The sequence below is a fragment of the Psittacula echo genome (genome assembly GCF_963264785.1).
Source record: "Psittacula echo genome assembly, chromosome: 1".
NCBI classification, from domain to species: Eukaryota; Metazoa; Chordata; class Aves; order Psittaciformes; family Psittacidae; genus Psittacula; species Psittacula echo.
Genome location: NC_137735.1, coordinates 35,714,179 through 35,730,155, shown reverse-complemented (window position 1 = coordinate 35,730,155; position 15,977 = coordinate 35,714,179). Strand labels below are relative to the sequence as shown.

At 46.1% G+C, this 15,977-nt stretch overlaps 1 protein-coding gene across 1 annotated transcript in view; it reads right to left on the bottom strand.

Annotated features, from left to right (window-relative positions):
• Positions 1-14,449, bottom strand: part of ENPP6 (ectonucleotide pyrophosphatase/phosphodiesterase 6) — a gene marked incomplete at both ends in the record, with an annotated part of 31,206 nt that extends 16,757 nt beyond the window's left edge. The window contains 2 exons of the mRNA XM_080638975.1: positions 4,405-4,584; positions 14,194-14,449. Coding sequence (XP_080495101.1) covers positions 4,405-4,584; positions 14,194-14,449 — 436 coding nt within the window. The remainder of the gene's footprint in view (positions 1-4,404; positions 4,585-14,193) is intronic.
• Between the last annotated feature and the right edge of the window lie 1,528 nt (positions 14,450-15,977).

The window sequence follows — 15,977 nt, the reverse complement described above, 5'->3', positions numbered from 1 at the left end:
TCCTCCATCCACTGTAGTGGCAGTGCTTCAGACAGGCAACTTGGGCATTTCACCACATGTACGGTGTTGTGTTTTACTTAGCCACCAAGCAGACAGAGGATACATGACTTTTTCCCCAGGAATGCTTTGAAGAGCAGAAAGTGCATAATAAACACCACGAAGAAAAGAGAAAAACATCCCTACAAGTGGTTATATTTTGGCAGAAGCAGTGGCTGGGACCCCTAGCATGGTAATATTTTGGCTTCTCCGCTTCTAGTGGCAGGAGAGCCCAGATGAATTCTGCCCATGAGTTCTTTTTGTTTTGTTTATGTTGGGCTCACAAAAAAAACTGTGATGGATGGGTGTTTGCATCTGACAGCTTTCCTGCTCTGTGTCCCTCTTTGCTAGGGTCTGGATTTTTTTCCTGTAAGCACTGACTATGTGTGAGCAAGGAACACAGGCAAGAATACGAAGTAGCAGATTTTGGCTTCAGACTTTACAAAGCTTGGAACTTGGTTCTGAGAAGGAAATGGCAGTAGTGTAAGTTAACCTTGGGAATCAGCTCTCTGGCGTTCACAATGCATTTCTGCTACATTTGATTGATCTCATTTGTCTTTACCACTGATTAAAGAGAAAATGGCATCCTCCAGAATGAAGTGTGATGAATTTGGCTGTACATTGCTGTTCCTATTGTTTCTCAGACTTTTCCTGATCAGATCTTTGTCATTACTAAGCTGCACTATATCCTCAGACTGGAAAAGTTAATCACTAATAGCAGATCATAAGCAGTGCAAATGTCCGTAGGACCCCTACCCACCTTGGTTATTAAGCTCTTACTTTTTTCCTTGATTTTATTTGGCATTGCTGCCCATTCAAATGCCTAGTTCAGAATTAAAGCTTTAAAATAATAGACATAGATGTTTTAGAAAGGATAACATTCTTACCATGGAACTAGAAAATAGATCAAAACAGTCATATAGGGAAAATGTAATAAATACTATTACATTTGGGGTGACTTCTGTTTACTCCTGTTAAACCTGGAGTCCTACTGCAGTCCAACTGCCCTGTGCTTAATTCAGCTGTTCTACATTTCACCCTGGTTCCTGCCCTGTGCCTAACTGTGTTATGGTCAATGTGCCCTTTGAGACCACGGACACCTTTAAAACAAGCATGTTTTAAACGCTTAAGCGTTTGCTGAACTGAGACACTGAGGACTTTGCCAAAGGTCATCTATCACAGATAAATAATTGACAGATGTACACATCACAGTTCACAGCTAAAATACCTGATCCGTGCAAAAAAAACCTGCCTCTGTGTCACGAGAAAGTCAATGCATGTACTGGCAATATTAGTGCTGGGAAAAGGAAGGTTCTATTGTCCCTTGCAATTTTCTACTGGAAATAGCAGGCAGATAAGTGTAAAGGTTATATATATACATGCAGGGATACACACATGTAGACCTCACACGTCTTCTCGCTGGGAGACACTGCTCAAAGGGCAACATGAAGGAGCTAGGTAAAGTCCAAAGGAATTTAATGGAAAGCGATACAGTTCTTTTGGATTTCAGTAGCTCTTTGTAGACTGTTACATCTATTCAGTACAGAATTATATCTATTCAGTGCAGTTACACTAGTAGTTAAAGATGAATAGTCTATAGAAACAGGTATTTTTGTGAATCTTTAGAAGAATTTCTACATTCTTGTATAGTTTCTATATCCTGCTATTAGCACTGCTGTTTAGGTCACTTGGGTGATCTCCAGTAAGAGGCAGCTTTTTTTTGAGGGCTGCCTTCCTCTACAGCATTGAACAGGACCACTTGTCAGGGCTCCTCTGGTTCATTCTGGCTGGGTTAATGCCTGCTGGTCATGCATCACAAAGGGGGCCACAAAGATGGCCCTTCGTGCCCTGCAGCTGGGGGCAGGAAGGCTTTTTTTCCCCCACGGTGAACTAGCAAGGGTACCAGGGTTTTTTTGCCTTCCTCTGCAGCACTGAGCACAGCCCCTTGCCTGGGCTCCTTTGGGCTATTGTGGCCAGCGGTCTGCTGCTCCTGCTCCATGCAGGTGGCCCTCATGCCAGGCATTTAGGGAGAGGCAGCTTTCTAGACTTCGAGGGTGACCCCAGCGTGGCCCCCGGGGGTTGCTGCTTTTCCTCTGTAGCACTGAGCACTGCCCCTTGTCAGGGCTCCCTGAGCCCTCAGGGCTCAGTTCTTGCCCGCTACTCTAGCACCTCCAAGGCACCACTCCTGCCCTGGTGCTTTCTGGCTCCATTGCCCAGTGCAAGCTTGGGGTGGGAGCAGGCTCTGCTCTTCCCTTGGCTCCATTTCCCAGAGGGTTCTTGGCTGTGCACAGCAGCCTGTGCTTAGAAGGGTTCCAGCCTTGCTGCCCCATCAGCAGCTGCCACATTTCAGCTCTCCCTGTGTGCAACACAAGCACTGGGATGGCATAAGACCACTTTTCATGCATCACTGGCCAAGAAGCACAGCAGCAGAGCAGTTTTGGAAGACAGAAGCGTGATTGTCATTGATACGTGTCATACTTTGGGAAATAACCCACAGTACCACATACCTCTTCTTCTGCAGAAGAGGGATGCAGAGTTGCTTGAGCGAGTCCAGAGGAAGGCCATGACAGTGATCAGAGGGCTGAAGCACCTCTCCTATGGAAACAGGCTGAGAGAGCTGAGCTTGTTCAGTCTGGAGAAGACAAGGCTCTGGGGAGACCTTAGAGCAGCTTCCAGTGCCTAAAGAGAGCCTACAAGAAATCTGGAAAGGGGCCTTGTACAAGAGCATGCAGTGACAGGACAAGGGAGAATGGCTTTAAAATGAAAGAGGGGAGATCTAGATTAGATATTAGAAAGAAGTTCTTTACTGTGAGGGTGATGAGGCACTGCAACAGTTTGCCCAGAGAAGCTGTGGCTGCCCCATCCCTGGCCGTGCTCAAAGCCAGGTTAGATGGGGCTTTGCACAGCATGGTCTAGTGGAAGGTGTTCCTGCCTGTGGCAGGGGATTGGAACTGTATGATCTTTAAGATCCCTTCCAAACCAAACCATTCCATGATTTTATCATTCTCTATCTGGTCTGCATCTTTAGTCTTTTAGACTATCTCTGAGTCCATAAGACAATAGCGTCACACAGATCTTTCTTGCTTTTCAGTACTGCAGAAACATTCTGGATGACTTTTCAGTCTTTTTCATCTTGGTACGCTCTTTCTTCCCTTTCCTGAGGACTGTGGCGTTTTTTGTGTGATGCCATTAGCTACATTGCATGGAAAGATCATGACCAGTCACACGTGCGCTGGGATGCGGAGATGAGTTGGCCGGGAGCCCGTGGCGTGAGTCAGCTGCCCCTGCCCTACGCACTGGCACTGGCTGTGTTCACTGCAGCTCTTCCAACATGTGGTCCTATAGCCTGCAGTTGCACGTATGAGGATATTTGCATACTGCTTAGCTAGCAGGGTTAAAAGGTCGAAAATTTGAGAGGCTAGGTACCTTGCAAAGGGTTTGGTCTGACCGCACAGACCCTAAGGGTATACCCTAAGGGTATAGTCCCATTTGTTAAAAAAGACTTGTTACTATACATCCCTAGTGATTTCAGTGGCCCAATATCCAGCACATGAGGAATGGAAAGGCCAAGTCTCTCTAAATGAATAGATCAGACTCACAGCAACTGGGGCCTCATCTGAGTAATGATGAAGGAGAGTATGATAAATGGTGGAGGAGGGGATGCTCTGCAAGCCAGCCTCCTGAAGGTAATCACAGAACCATAGAATCATCTAGGCTGGAAAAGACCTTCAAGATCATCAAGTCCAACCATTCCCCAGCACTGCCAAGGCCATCACTAAACCATGTCACTGAGGGCCTCATCTACATGGGTTTTGAACACTTCCAGGGACGGTGACTCCACCACTGCCCTGGGCAGCCTGTTCCAATACCTCAGCACCCTCTCAGTGAAGAAATGTTTCCTAATATCCCATCTAAACCTCCCCTGGAGCAGCTTGAACCCATTTCCTCTTGTCCTATTGCTTGTTATGTGGGAGAAGAGACCAATCGCCACCTAACTGCAACCTCCTTTCAGGTAGTTGTACAGAGCCTGAGCCTTCTCATCTCCAGAATGAACAACCCCCACTTCCCTCAGCTGTTCCTTGTAAGACTTATTCTCCAGACCTATCACCAGCTTTGTTGCCCTTCTCTGGACTCACTCCAGCAACTCAGTATCTCTCTTTCTCCAGTGACACTTCAGTTTTTTCCTTTCTATCACATGCAAATTGTCATGGCCTAAGAAAAGAAAATGCATTTCTATGAGTGGTTAGTAAAACACTTGTAATTCTTGTCTGTATATCAGAACTGTATTAAAGAGCCATCCTACAGCGTGTGGAGTGCTTAGATGTAAACATGCACAGTTAAGATGGTAGCAATTTTTGACATACTAACCTGGCCAGTAGTACATGTAAACGTTCTTTTTTTCTTTCATCATTGTGACCCACAGAGGCTCCGATCCATTCCACCAGAGAGGCAGCAGGCTTTCTTTATTCACACCAATGTCAAAAGATACATTTGCCTTTTGGTCCCACATGTAGTTTCCAATCATCTGATGGACCTCGCAGTGGCGACCTTTGGGGGTGTAGGAAAAGACAGTACAATCAGGTTGTTGTTCTCCAGCAGAAAGATGTCACCAGCACCACCACTGCTACCACTGCATCATCAGCAAACAGCTGAAAAGCTGCTTTTCCACAAACAAGCAAAACCTAGGCTAAAACATCTATATATGAGTTTTATTTTGTTATTGTTGTATTTGTTGTTGTCGTTCGTTTTAAACGAACACACTTTGCTCTTGCTTGTGGGGACAGCAAATATTTCACTAGACATTTTCAGCCCTCTTACTGCATCATGGAGGGCCTTGGTCAACTTTATATTGCAAGAAACTAGTATATAATAGCAGAGAGACGTCTTCCACCTCTTGTCATTGTCAGAAGAGAAGATTCTGCATTTAAAGAGCTAAGCTTCAGGTGAATTAACAAAAATAGGAAAAGAAATGCTGAAGATTGAGTTGTATGGGGAGTTCATGATTTCCATATCTTAAAAAGCAACCACTGATGCATGTGTGAGACACTGTCATCATTAGCTGGTGAGTTATGATACTGCAAGGATCCAGATAACAGGCTTTGATTATTGTGAGACTCAGCATGGTGATCAGACCTGAAATAACCTTGTTATGCTTGATTTAAGAAGGCATCATTTTGAGCAGAGGACTCTGTATACTTTGGGTACATGTGACCTTGAAATGGATTTTGAACTATCCTTCACTACTATGAGGTATTTCAACATTGCAAAACATTTCCTCCTCCCCAGCGGACAAAAGCAGTCTCAAGTTGTGGCAGTCATGACTTACCATATTAAACCAAACAAGCTTAATATAGGAGAAATGGTGGGTTGAATGGGCAGTAATCTGTCCTCTTTAGCCTGCCAAATGCTTTCTTCACTGTAAGTCTCAAAAGAGCTCGTTTCAAAAGAAAGCCTCTACAGTGCATCAAAAATGCAGCCTTCCTACTGAAAGGGCAACCCCATCTCTTCAGCATCTTGAAATCCACATATTCCTGAGCATGTATCAACCTGCTAAACTACAGGCAGGCAACTGGTGCCAGCCTGGGAAACCTGCAAGTCAGTGCTGAAGGTGTTAGGTCATGTCTTTGTATGATGTACAGTGTACTCTTCATATACAGCAACATGCTCTAGGTGCTACCAATGTGAGCTCTGCATGGGATCTAAGGTCTACTGTCAGTTTGCCCACCTCTTTAGGGAACAGAACGGAGATTGCAGTGTTGTTGGGATGTTTAATGAACTGTGTGCATTATTACAGAGGATAGTATTCTTCTAATCTTCATATCAGACAAGTTCATTCCTTTATGGACTCCAACTCTCTTTTTTTTATACAAAAGATGTCTCCCTTATAGGAGACGATAAGGCACCAGTTTTCATTGGTTCACAGGGCCAGAAGGGAATTTCAGATGAACAGACAGACCAAAAGACATGACCATTTAATGCTGCCTGGAGCCATTCACGTCTGCTTGCCTTGAAGCCTGTGTCCTTGGAAGACACTGACAAACAACTCATCAACCTCATCCTTGGGCTGTTCATCCCAATATTTACCATCAGTAACACTGTACAAAAAGTATGCCTGATCTCTAATTTTGTTTTTGACCTTTGTTAATCTTCAACCATGGCTATTCTATACCTTGCTTACTAGATTAAAAAGCCCTGCAATAACTGGCATTTCTGCCCTCCAGAGACATTCAGACACTCAGAGACAGAATTAAGGTCGCTTAGCAAATTTCTTTTGGGTCACCTGTACAACTCCAGTTCTTTACATCCCTTGTTGTAACTTATTTTCTCCAGCCTGAGAAAATGACCTTTGGTGATCTTCTTTTTTTATGATTATCAAAATAGCAACATGATGTTAGTCACCATAACATGTTGAATTTATTATTGCTTCCATTACTGCAGCTTTCCTCTGTAATCAAACATCAAGAGTCTCAAAAGTAGAAACAGGGCAAAAAGCAATTTCAGCATACAGATGCCATCATTTAAACTCTCTGCAACTGTAGTAAAAAGCACCCCTTCCTCAAGCAACTGAGGAAAACAAAGAGGATATAGTTCCCAGGAATATGATAACTGCTGTATCCTTCTGGCAGAGAGCCAGCAAAAGCATTTGCAAGTCTGCATGCTACAGCTTACTTGGACACTACACTTCTTACAACATTGGCTTTGTCCAGAGCACATTCCCATGTCTCCATGCACTTTTGTCAGCATTCAAATCAATCAATGTAAGCCCAAGATGAAATAAGAAAAAACCTCAAACCAGCAAAAATCCCAAAAAACCCCATGCAGTTGCTTGGCCACCCACAATAGCAGCACAGTAACACTGAATGCTATGAACCCTACATTGACCATAAGTGAGATCTGGAAACCAGAGCGAGTGCTCCTGTAGCATTTGCTACTGGAATGACCTTTTCTTTCTTTGCTGATCTTTCACTGACTGCAGGCACAGCATGCAAGATCACTAGTAGGCATGATATATCATATAGGGACCACCCGTGCCTAAACCTACAAGAGAAGATACTCTTCTGAGACGCTCAATGATCTTTTCTTAAAAAGTGAGAATGTGTGTGACAGATGCTCAGTGCTACACCTGGTGCATCAGGCAACGAAACACAGGTACCATCTCTGCACTTTGCAAATCAGATTTATCAGAGAACCCACAGTGTGTATATTAGCCAACACAGTAAAGGTACCCACGTGGTATCCATCTAATGATAAACATACGGGCTGTGGAAGGGTTAAGTTCCTCTACACGAACCGCTGCACACACCAAGGTACGTAGGTTTTAACAGCCCAGGTGAGACATGCAGGTCCCTTTTTCCCCTTCTTCCCCTCCCTACAACATATTTCCTCTGCTATTCCCTTGAAGCATCACCTAAATGCTGACCCAGACTGGCTCATTTATCTGCTCCTCACCCCACTTCTAAACCCCCTTGAGACCTGCTGGATGACTTGCCCTGGGAAATGCTCTGCTACTGCTGCCTGCCATGAGGAGAAAGAGAGTAGGATTTTAAAGTCACCAGCACCATATTCCCACTCCAGAGCAGGTATGGTAGTGCTGCCACCCCCAAGGCCTGAGCCCAGCCTAATGTGAGCAGAGCATCTTGAAGAGCCCAGCTCTGCCTGCTTTGGTACGTGCCCTGCTCTGCTCTTACCCTGCTGGGTCTCATCTGCCCTGCTTTGAAAAGGAAGGCCACAGGAGAAAAAAAACCAAACAAAACCCATGTGCTCATCCTTAAGTGGCCTGGAGAAGACCAGGGCTCATGAGAATTCAGTGGGGAGTGCTGATCTGGGCAAAGTGGCCCTGCCATCTGCAGCCCCCCAAGCAAAACAGTACTTGCAAGATGTGCATGGACATTTATGTTCCCAGAAGAGGTTGCTGGCAAAGTCTTTACATTTTTTTATAACCTCCAATAACACACAGATCCAAAGCAGAAACACCTTAGCCTATATATGTCAGGCAAGCCACTGCATCCAAGAAGGATCACACCAAAAGTCACAGAAAAATCTCTACTATACACAGCATTACTTTATTTTTTTTTCCTGAGGGACATTCATTTAACAAGAGCATGAAACTAATTCAGTGCTTTCATAATGGGGCAGGGGCTGGGGTGCACTAAAATTGTTTGCCAAGCATACAGGTTAGGCTTTGCAGATGCTTGCTTGTGCAGGAAAGCAGGTCTTACGTCCCTGGAGAGCACGTGCTCTGGGCTGATAGTGGGTCTACTGAACCAAGTGGCACTGGTGGGCAGAGGAACCATGCTGGGACCCCAGACTGCTCACAGCTGGGTATAGCTCCAGGGCAGCACAGCTCCAAGCACTACAGAAGGTCTGAACAAAACGATGGGCACAGCTGCTCTCTGCACCATTAGAGAGGGTGAGAGCCCCTGGCAGTTTTCTGTTCATCAGCTGTGACTTCAGCTCTGGGCAGAGAAATACCTTGGTATGTGAATATCCACTTACTGCTCCTAACAGCTGGTAGCAGGTATGCTAGTTGTGAGCTGTGAGGCTGTAGCTAGTAAGAAGGAAGAAACACTGTGCTTCAATTTGTAGCAGATGAACTTGTGTTAGAGAAAACTTTCTGTTCTCCACTTTGAAAGTGTTCCCATTTTTTTCACTGGTAGAAAGCAAACGCAGTTTTTTACAGCATTTTGTGTATGTGTGAAAGAGGAAAATCTTGGCACTTGGCATTGCAGCCTTTCTGCAGGCAGCAAGTAAACAAAGTGGGATGAAGAATGCGAAAATGAAACACCCTCCCAGTTCCCACTCTCCTCTCCAGCCTGTCCTTGGTAGAACAATACCCCTTCCCTGCCAGTATTACCACAGACTTCTTCATGCTCTTTTGCTTCCTGTTCTTCATGTTCTTTTCATCTCAGAAATGAAAAGGTGCTGAGTCCAAGAAGAAAAAGAGACTACTGATTTTAAAACTGTATGTCACAAACAGAATCTTTTAAAGCTTTGCTGCTTCTGGCATCTGTGCTGGTTAAAAGAGGAGCAAAAAGAAAATATCTTATTCCCTCATAATGTTCTCTGCCTCCTTCTGGCTTTTTTCTCAGCTTGGACAGCGAAGTTGAGATAGTTTCAGTTCATGTGTACAGATAATGAATTTCCCTGTTGTACTCCTATCCCTCCATTTTTTCATACCTCAGACAAAATGCAGATATTATTTATGTAATTAAAAACTTGCTTAACTGCTAAACAGAAACAATCAGCATCCTTTCCTGGACCAGGATGGAGTCTGGATATTGTTAACTTGGCAGCTGAAAAGAAGCATCCGATAGAGCCATCACCAGGCTGGGCTTCTTGTGGGTACCAAGTGAACAGAGAGTGGAGATGCTGTGCTGTGAGACAGGAAAGCCCTCACAGCAAACAGTAAATGTACTAGTGCACATCAGCCAGAGCCCAGAGGACTCCAGGGATGGAAGCCCAAAGGACATTTGCTCCCAGAAAACATGGAATAAATGGGGTGCGGCGTACGTAGAGATTTGCTGTGCTCAAGGGAAAGCAGAAGCTATGTATCAGACCACAACACCATATACCAAAGCCGCTCAGCAGTCAAGTATGGCAACACTGAGAGTGAGGAGTGCAGGAAGGGTGGTAGAAACACAGAATATGGGTAAAACCTTCACTCTGGCAGAGTAGACCTTGACCGTCACCCATCCCTGGGACCTGTGCCATGTTGCCCCTCTCACTCCTGCTGTGCAGAGAAGGCGATGGTACATGCAGGGCTGAGTCCATACCTGGGTTGCAGGAGACTGAAACATCCTTGGTTCAAACTCCTCCTCCATCCCGCAAGCTTCATGGGACCTCACAGCCTCTCTGCCAAGTATTTAAGATCAGCTCCTGTCCAAAAAGGAACACGAAGGCCCCTCGCTGGCTCCTCTCTGAGCAGCTCCCCACTCACTGCTGTGAGCAGGGACTCCCTCTGCTTCCCATGGAGGCCAAGAGAAATACAGCTGACCAGGTGGCTGGCACGTCCTCGTGGAGGACCTGCCAGAGAAGGCTTCATCTGTTGTTAGGATCTTGGAAAATAAATCCTCCTGGGTTTCCAGCTCAGATGTGGTGCCGTCCGCTCGTGTTGATGCTGGCTGGGGCTGAAAATGTGAGAGGCCCCTGCGTACCCTGAGCTGGGGGGACTTCAGGGGAGCTGGGATGCAGGGGGTGCCCCGGCACTCCCCCAATGCCTGTGGGTTGGCAGGTGAGGAAGACCCAAACCCCTCAGCATGAGCAGCTTTTCTTGAGGGATAGGGCATGAAGGGCTCTGGAGCAATAACTTGTGCTTGCGGCAGTTAGAGGGGAGACCTCAGACTTTCCGCTGAGCTTGGTATGAGAGCTCCCTGCAGAGTCAGGCCATGGCAGGAAAAGGGAAGAATTAAAAGCTCCCCACAGGACAACAGCCCGAGGTGGCTTGTGGTCTTAATTCCTTTCTACACAAAGCAAACAGCACATGGTGTGATTAAATGAGCCTTTGAGGATACGTGTATTTGGACTCCTGCTTGTCTCCCGTGCCAAGCTCATGTCAAGCCCCACAAAGTTCTCTCAAATACGTGTCAGCAGCAACAGTTCCTTTTACCTAATTCACCATTTTATATCATGCCTTTCAGGTCAACAACTGCAATATCATAACTGGAACACCGAAAGCTAGGACAGCAAGTAGGATTCAGTCTAGCAACTCAGAAAACAACCCAACCACCCAAGAACCAGTCCTTACACCCCTGTGGAAGCTGAAACTGAAACACGGCATGAATGAAGTTGTTAGAGAAGATGGCTTTTCAAGGAGCTGGATTTTAAGCCAGTACATCCCTGGGCTACCTTGCACACCACCAGATCTCTGTAACAAAACAAATTCTCCAGTTGTACATCAGCGAGATCCCTTTGCTCCAGCAGTGACCTGACTCTTGTTTGGTGCTTCTAACAGCAGGTCATGATGCATGCCCTGGCTTGCAGAGAGACTGCAGCTTCTCCCTAAGCTCTGAATCACTGGTGACTTTAAAGGAAGAAGCCAAACCATTAGCATTTGTCTTGTTTTTATGCTCTGGGTTTAGTTCTTATAATTGCTGTAGATGTAGATGAAAGCCCAAGGGTAGGCGTTGGGCTTTGGGCTGAGGCTTTTTGCATCAATTAGGGAAGCTCTGGCAAACATCTTCTCATTGGTCGGCAGCAGTGGCAAGTTTAGGTAGGAGGGTGACCTATGGAGAGCTGTTCCGTGGCCCTGCAGCACTGCATGACCACAGGCAAGTCAGCTCCCTCCCCTCGCTTCCCCTCCAAAATTTATCCAGTTTGTTTACTTAGGTTGGGCCCTATTCCTCCCATTGTGCCTGAGTGTCGCCTAGCTTCTAGCCTCTGCAAAACACAGATTGCTTCACATTAGCATACATTAGTGAGTTGTTTTTAGATACATGGCTCTTGGTCATCAGTTATGGTTGCATCTATTTGGTTATAGCTTTGAAAATCTTGGTGAACTTGCTATTTCTCATGAATAATCAAAATCAGCTCTCTTTAAACCATCCGTAAAGTAAAATGGAATGACTAGAAGGTCTGACAGATAACTGGGCAGCTGCACTGCGTGCTACTGCTTGTTAGCTGCCCCTTGCAGAGGAAGGCTGCATTCTGGCAGGGCTGATGAAAACAGTTTGGCACCATCTGTCCTAGTGTGTGCAGCCATGTCTGAGGAGTAGACCTCTGTCCTAGCATGTGCAGCCATGCTCACTCCTATATGGATGTAAGGCCACAATACCTTGTGAATGAGCAGAAAAAGAAGGGATGGGAGTGTTTATCTGAGAAAGCAGTGGGGTATAATGAACGAGACAGAGGTGGGAATGTGCACATGTGGACAGATATTTGTTAAGCTTATTTAGATGGAAAAAAGCCAATATGCTGTGAAACTGCATTCACAAATGTTAAAATACTGCAATTTTGAGGTTAAAACTTGAGTTTCTTAACAGCTCTTTCAGCAGCAGTGTAGGACAAGACATGAAGAATAGCTTGTAGTCACTGATTTCCCACAAGAAACTGGCAGCATTCAAGTCCCACACATCCCAGCTGCAAATGGAAGCGAAAGCAGTTATAGTCATGCGTGTGTGTGTCCCACAGAAGAGATGCATGACGGCCGAGATGTGATGTTAAGCTTTCCCACACCCATACAACAGCAATAGGGAGATGGTAACTTGCCAGTCCCTAAGCAGGTCACCACGGCACGATGCTCATGTCACACTGCCATGCTGTGTTTCCTCCAAAAGCTGTTCCAGCTTTGCAAATCAAACATGCACAGGCTGAACACAGCTAATGCTATGTCTACTGTGTGCCACACACTCCTAACCCCACCATCACCTAAAACATGACACCTCCTTTCTGTGGTGACTGCACCACATGCACTGGCACCCATGGGATCTTCTATGCTGTCTGCCAGGACAGTGTCACGGGGTTCACTAACACCCCAAAGGCCCAAGTGCAGCCTTGGATCTTCCTTTGGACCGGTTCATCACCTAACTTGGTCCTCAATTGGCTCCTGACCTGTTTAACACTGCTGTGATTCATGTGTTAGGAAGGTGAATAGTTATTTGCAGTTAAGTTGTATTTGCATTGACATCCTCATCATGAAGGCCAGGAGACTTGCAAGAGGAGTTGAGTTTGATTTCATAGATTGTCTCATTGCCTCAAGCTGGGGTGTGGAAACTCTGATACTTTAAAAATGTGAGAAGTCCAGCAGTGGTGTTTCATCATCTAAACCAACACTCTTTCTTTGTGAGTACAAAATAGGATGTTTTCAAAACTCCTTGAAAGGCTGATTACAGACTTCATTTTGCGCATACGCACTTACTAGGAGTGATGGTTAAATATGAGAAGGAGTGAAAGCAGTCACTTTCCTTCTTCTCTTTAACAACTTCGTCCAAAGGCTTTTTTTACACTCATGAAGTGTTAAACCTGTCTGCCTAAGTACACATGAAGAACATGGTCTGGGTGAAATGACATCTCTGTTTTCAACCATGACATTTCCTGTGCATTCATGGATTTGCACCAAGGCATGAAAAATCCCTGTGGTGATTTTGTACTTGATCCTGTTCAGAGATGAGCAAGAGAAAAGTATTTCTCTTGAGAGAGAGGGAGGGAAGAAGGGGTTAAGCGGTTTCAAAACAAGCTGGGCACAACTGATGTCAGATTTTTGTCTTACAATGGCATCTATTTGCTTTCCCAGCAAGCGGTATATGGACTGCTGTGCATTGTACTGTTCCAAGGACAGCAAAGATGCCATGTATCTTAGGAGAGGATGGGTTTTCTCACTCCTCCACATTAGGTGGAAGGTCATGCTTGTTAAATAATTCCAGATAAATTATTATCCAGATAAAAATCCAGTTGGAAACTCCAGGAAAACTTTTCTGTTTGTTTTTATTTAACTATTGTTTCCAGACTGCCTCTGGTGAAAATGGCCCAGCTATACTCTATACTCTCACTATAACCATGTTATTCCACTTAGACTAAAAGCAAGTCAGCACTATGAAACCCATGACTACCCTCTCCAGTTTCTGAAAGCCTCTCCTGGGCATTCAAAAATACTGTAAGGGAGGAAAAGCAAAAATCTTCAATGTTTTCCTATTTGGCTATTTCAGACTATTACAGGTACAAGGGCTTAGGGCAAAGTTAAGACAGGGACCTGTGAAAGCAGAAAGTCTGTGTAGTTTAGGAAGTTTAACACTGAACTTGCCAAAACAGACCTGCTGACTGAATGTAATTTCTTGGCCACCCTCAGTTTACATGCCTTTTTATTAACTGGAAAGGCTCTGAGCAGGCTCTGTATTACTTTTCCATGCCTTTCCCGCTTCTTTTTACATTCCATGTGCAGTAAGCACGTCAGTTGTCCCACTAGGGAGCCCTGGATGGCCATGCCGTTGGTGATGGCAGCTGCTAGGGACAGGGCAGCACCGTGGGAGAGCAAACTCCAACAATCAGCTCCAAGTGACGTTTCGAAGTTCAGAGCAGGTTCCAGACAAGCTATAATGCCACAGTGCTTTTAAACTCCCAGCTAAAAGCACAGCTTGTGATATTTTTACATTGTCTTTGGGGGAAGAAGTCACAGCGAGCTGGGAGCTCTGAGGAGCATCACAGCACAGAAATGCAAGTACTCACCCGTCATCAGCGTGTAGTAATTTGGGTAGGAGAGGCTGGGGAAGTCTGGCGTCATGTAATCCACCTTCACCCCCATGTTCACGATGTCCCGAAAGCCCGGCAGCCCCTCCAGCTCGCTGTCGTCGATGTAATCGAAGCGAAAGCCATCGAGCAGGAACAACAGGAGCTTGCGGGGGGCCGAGGGTGCAGCGGGGGTCGGCAGGAGGGAGGTGAGGGCAGCGGCCAGGAGGGCGGCGGGGAGGCGGCAGCTCCCCATGTCCGACGGGACCGGGCAGCAAAGAGGGCTCCGCAACGGCTCCGGGGCTGAGCCTGGCACTGCTTGTCCTCCCTCCCGCTTGTCACAGCCCGTGTTAAAGCTACAGCGCTGAGTGGGAGGGCACAGGTTAATGACAAGCAGCTGATTAACTTCGAGCGGAGGGAAGAATTGGATGCTTCCCGGCTGCAGAGAAAATGCTTCACAGCTCTGGGGAAACACGACACAGAAATAAGTGGAGCCTCTCAGCGGGGGAGGGTAAAAGACAGAGAATGGAGGGTAAAAGGGTGGGAGGGTGAGTAAAGATGGGAGGGAGAAATGGAGGGAAGGAGGGAGGGAAGGAGGGAGTGAGCAGTGCTGACTGTTCCACGCGTGGTGGGATCTGAGCCCCGTGGCTGTGCAGCTGGGCCCCGCATCAGGGCTGTGCATGGCACATCTCTTACTGAGTGAAGCTGCTCACTTTACACCGAGCATTACATCTCCAGGCATGCAGAGCACATCATGTCTTTCTGCCAGTGGTTTGTGATAGAGAGACTGAGATTAAGGCAAAGCAAAGTTCAGGAGGTGGAGGGTATGAGTTGGAGTCCAGCATTTCAATGGCACAGCTGTACCACAGAGCACTGGCTGAGCAAGCTCACATCTACATGGACCTGAGTCCCTGCAAAGCATCCTCTCTTCCCCACTTGCTCCGTACTGCTGTGGGACTAATCCTGCTTCCAGCGCGCTAGTAGAAGAATCCAGCATTAGACAGAGCAAATTTACTCTGTAAATTTATTTTCTAGATGTTGACATTATTAAAATATTAAAGAGCTAGTCAGTACCATATTTCATATTAAAAATGAAAAACTGTTCATATTTTAGTCACAGGTCACCACCAGGTTCTTCTCTTGCCAGCCACAAGAGCTTATTTATACCTCTAATGCAATGCCAGCAGCTGCTGTATACTATAATTACATATTAAATCTCTTTACTTGAATTGTGTTCGGTTTTCCCAAATAAAAGAAGTTCATGGCACTGTCTCACTCATCATGGGAACAGCCCTTCTCAGGTGCTTACACCTGGGGAGGCTGCAATAGCTGGCCGCTACCCCAATGTTGAATCTGAACTTCTGCTCTTTACAAGGCTCTCAGTCGCACATTGAGCGTGTTTAGTTGCTTCTTGGCAAACACTAGGCTGATGCAAGCTCAGCAAGGTGGTTTTCAGCCTCCCTTGCCCCAGATACTTATGTACCCCTGTGCAAAACCCCCTCGCATCCTGCTGTGCATTTAGCAAACTTGCATCTCATCGCATCGCATCCTGTGCATTTAGTACAGCTTCATGATGGCTGCAGGTGCCTGTGGGCCAGATTAGGTGTCTGCAGGTCACCAATCCTGGGATATGGCTGGACTGATGCTGTACTGCCCTTTTCCCATGGGGCTTCCAGCTCAAGGAAGAAGATGCTATGTCAGGGAAAGGGGTGCTGGGATTTTCTGTAGGAGGGAGTAATTTCAGGCAAGTGGAAGAGGATGGAGGGGGAGCCTGCAGTCAGGCA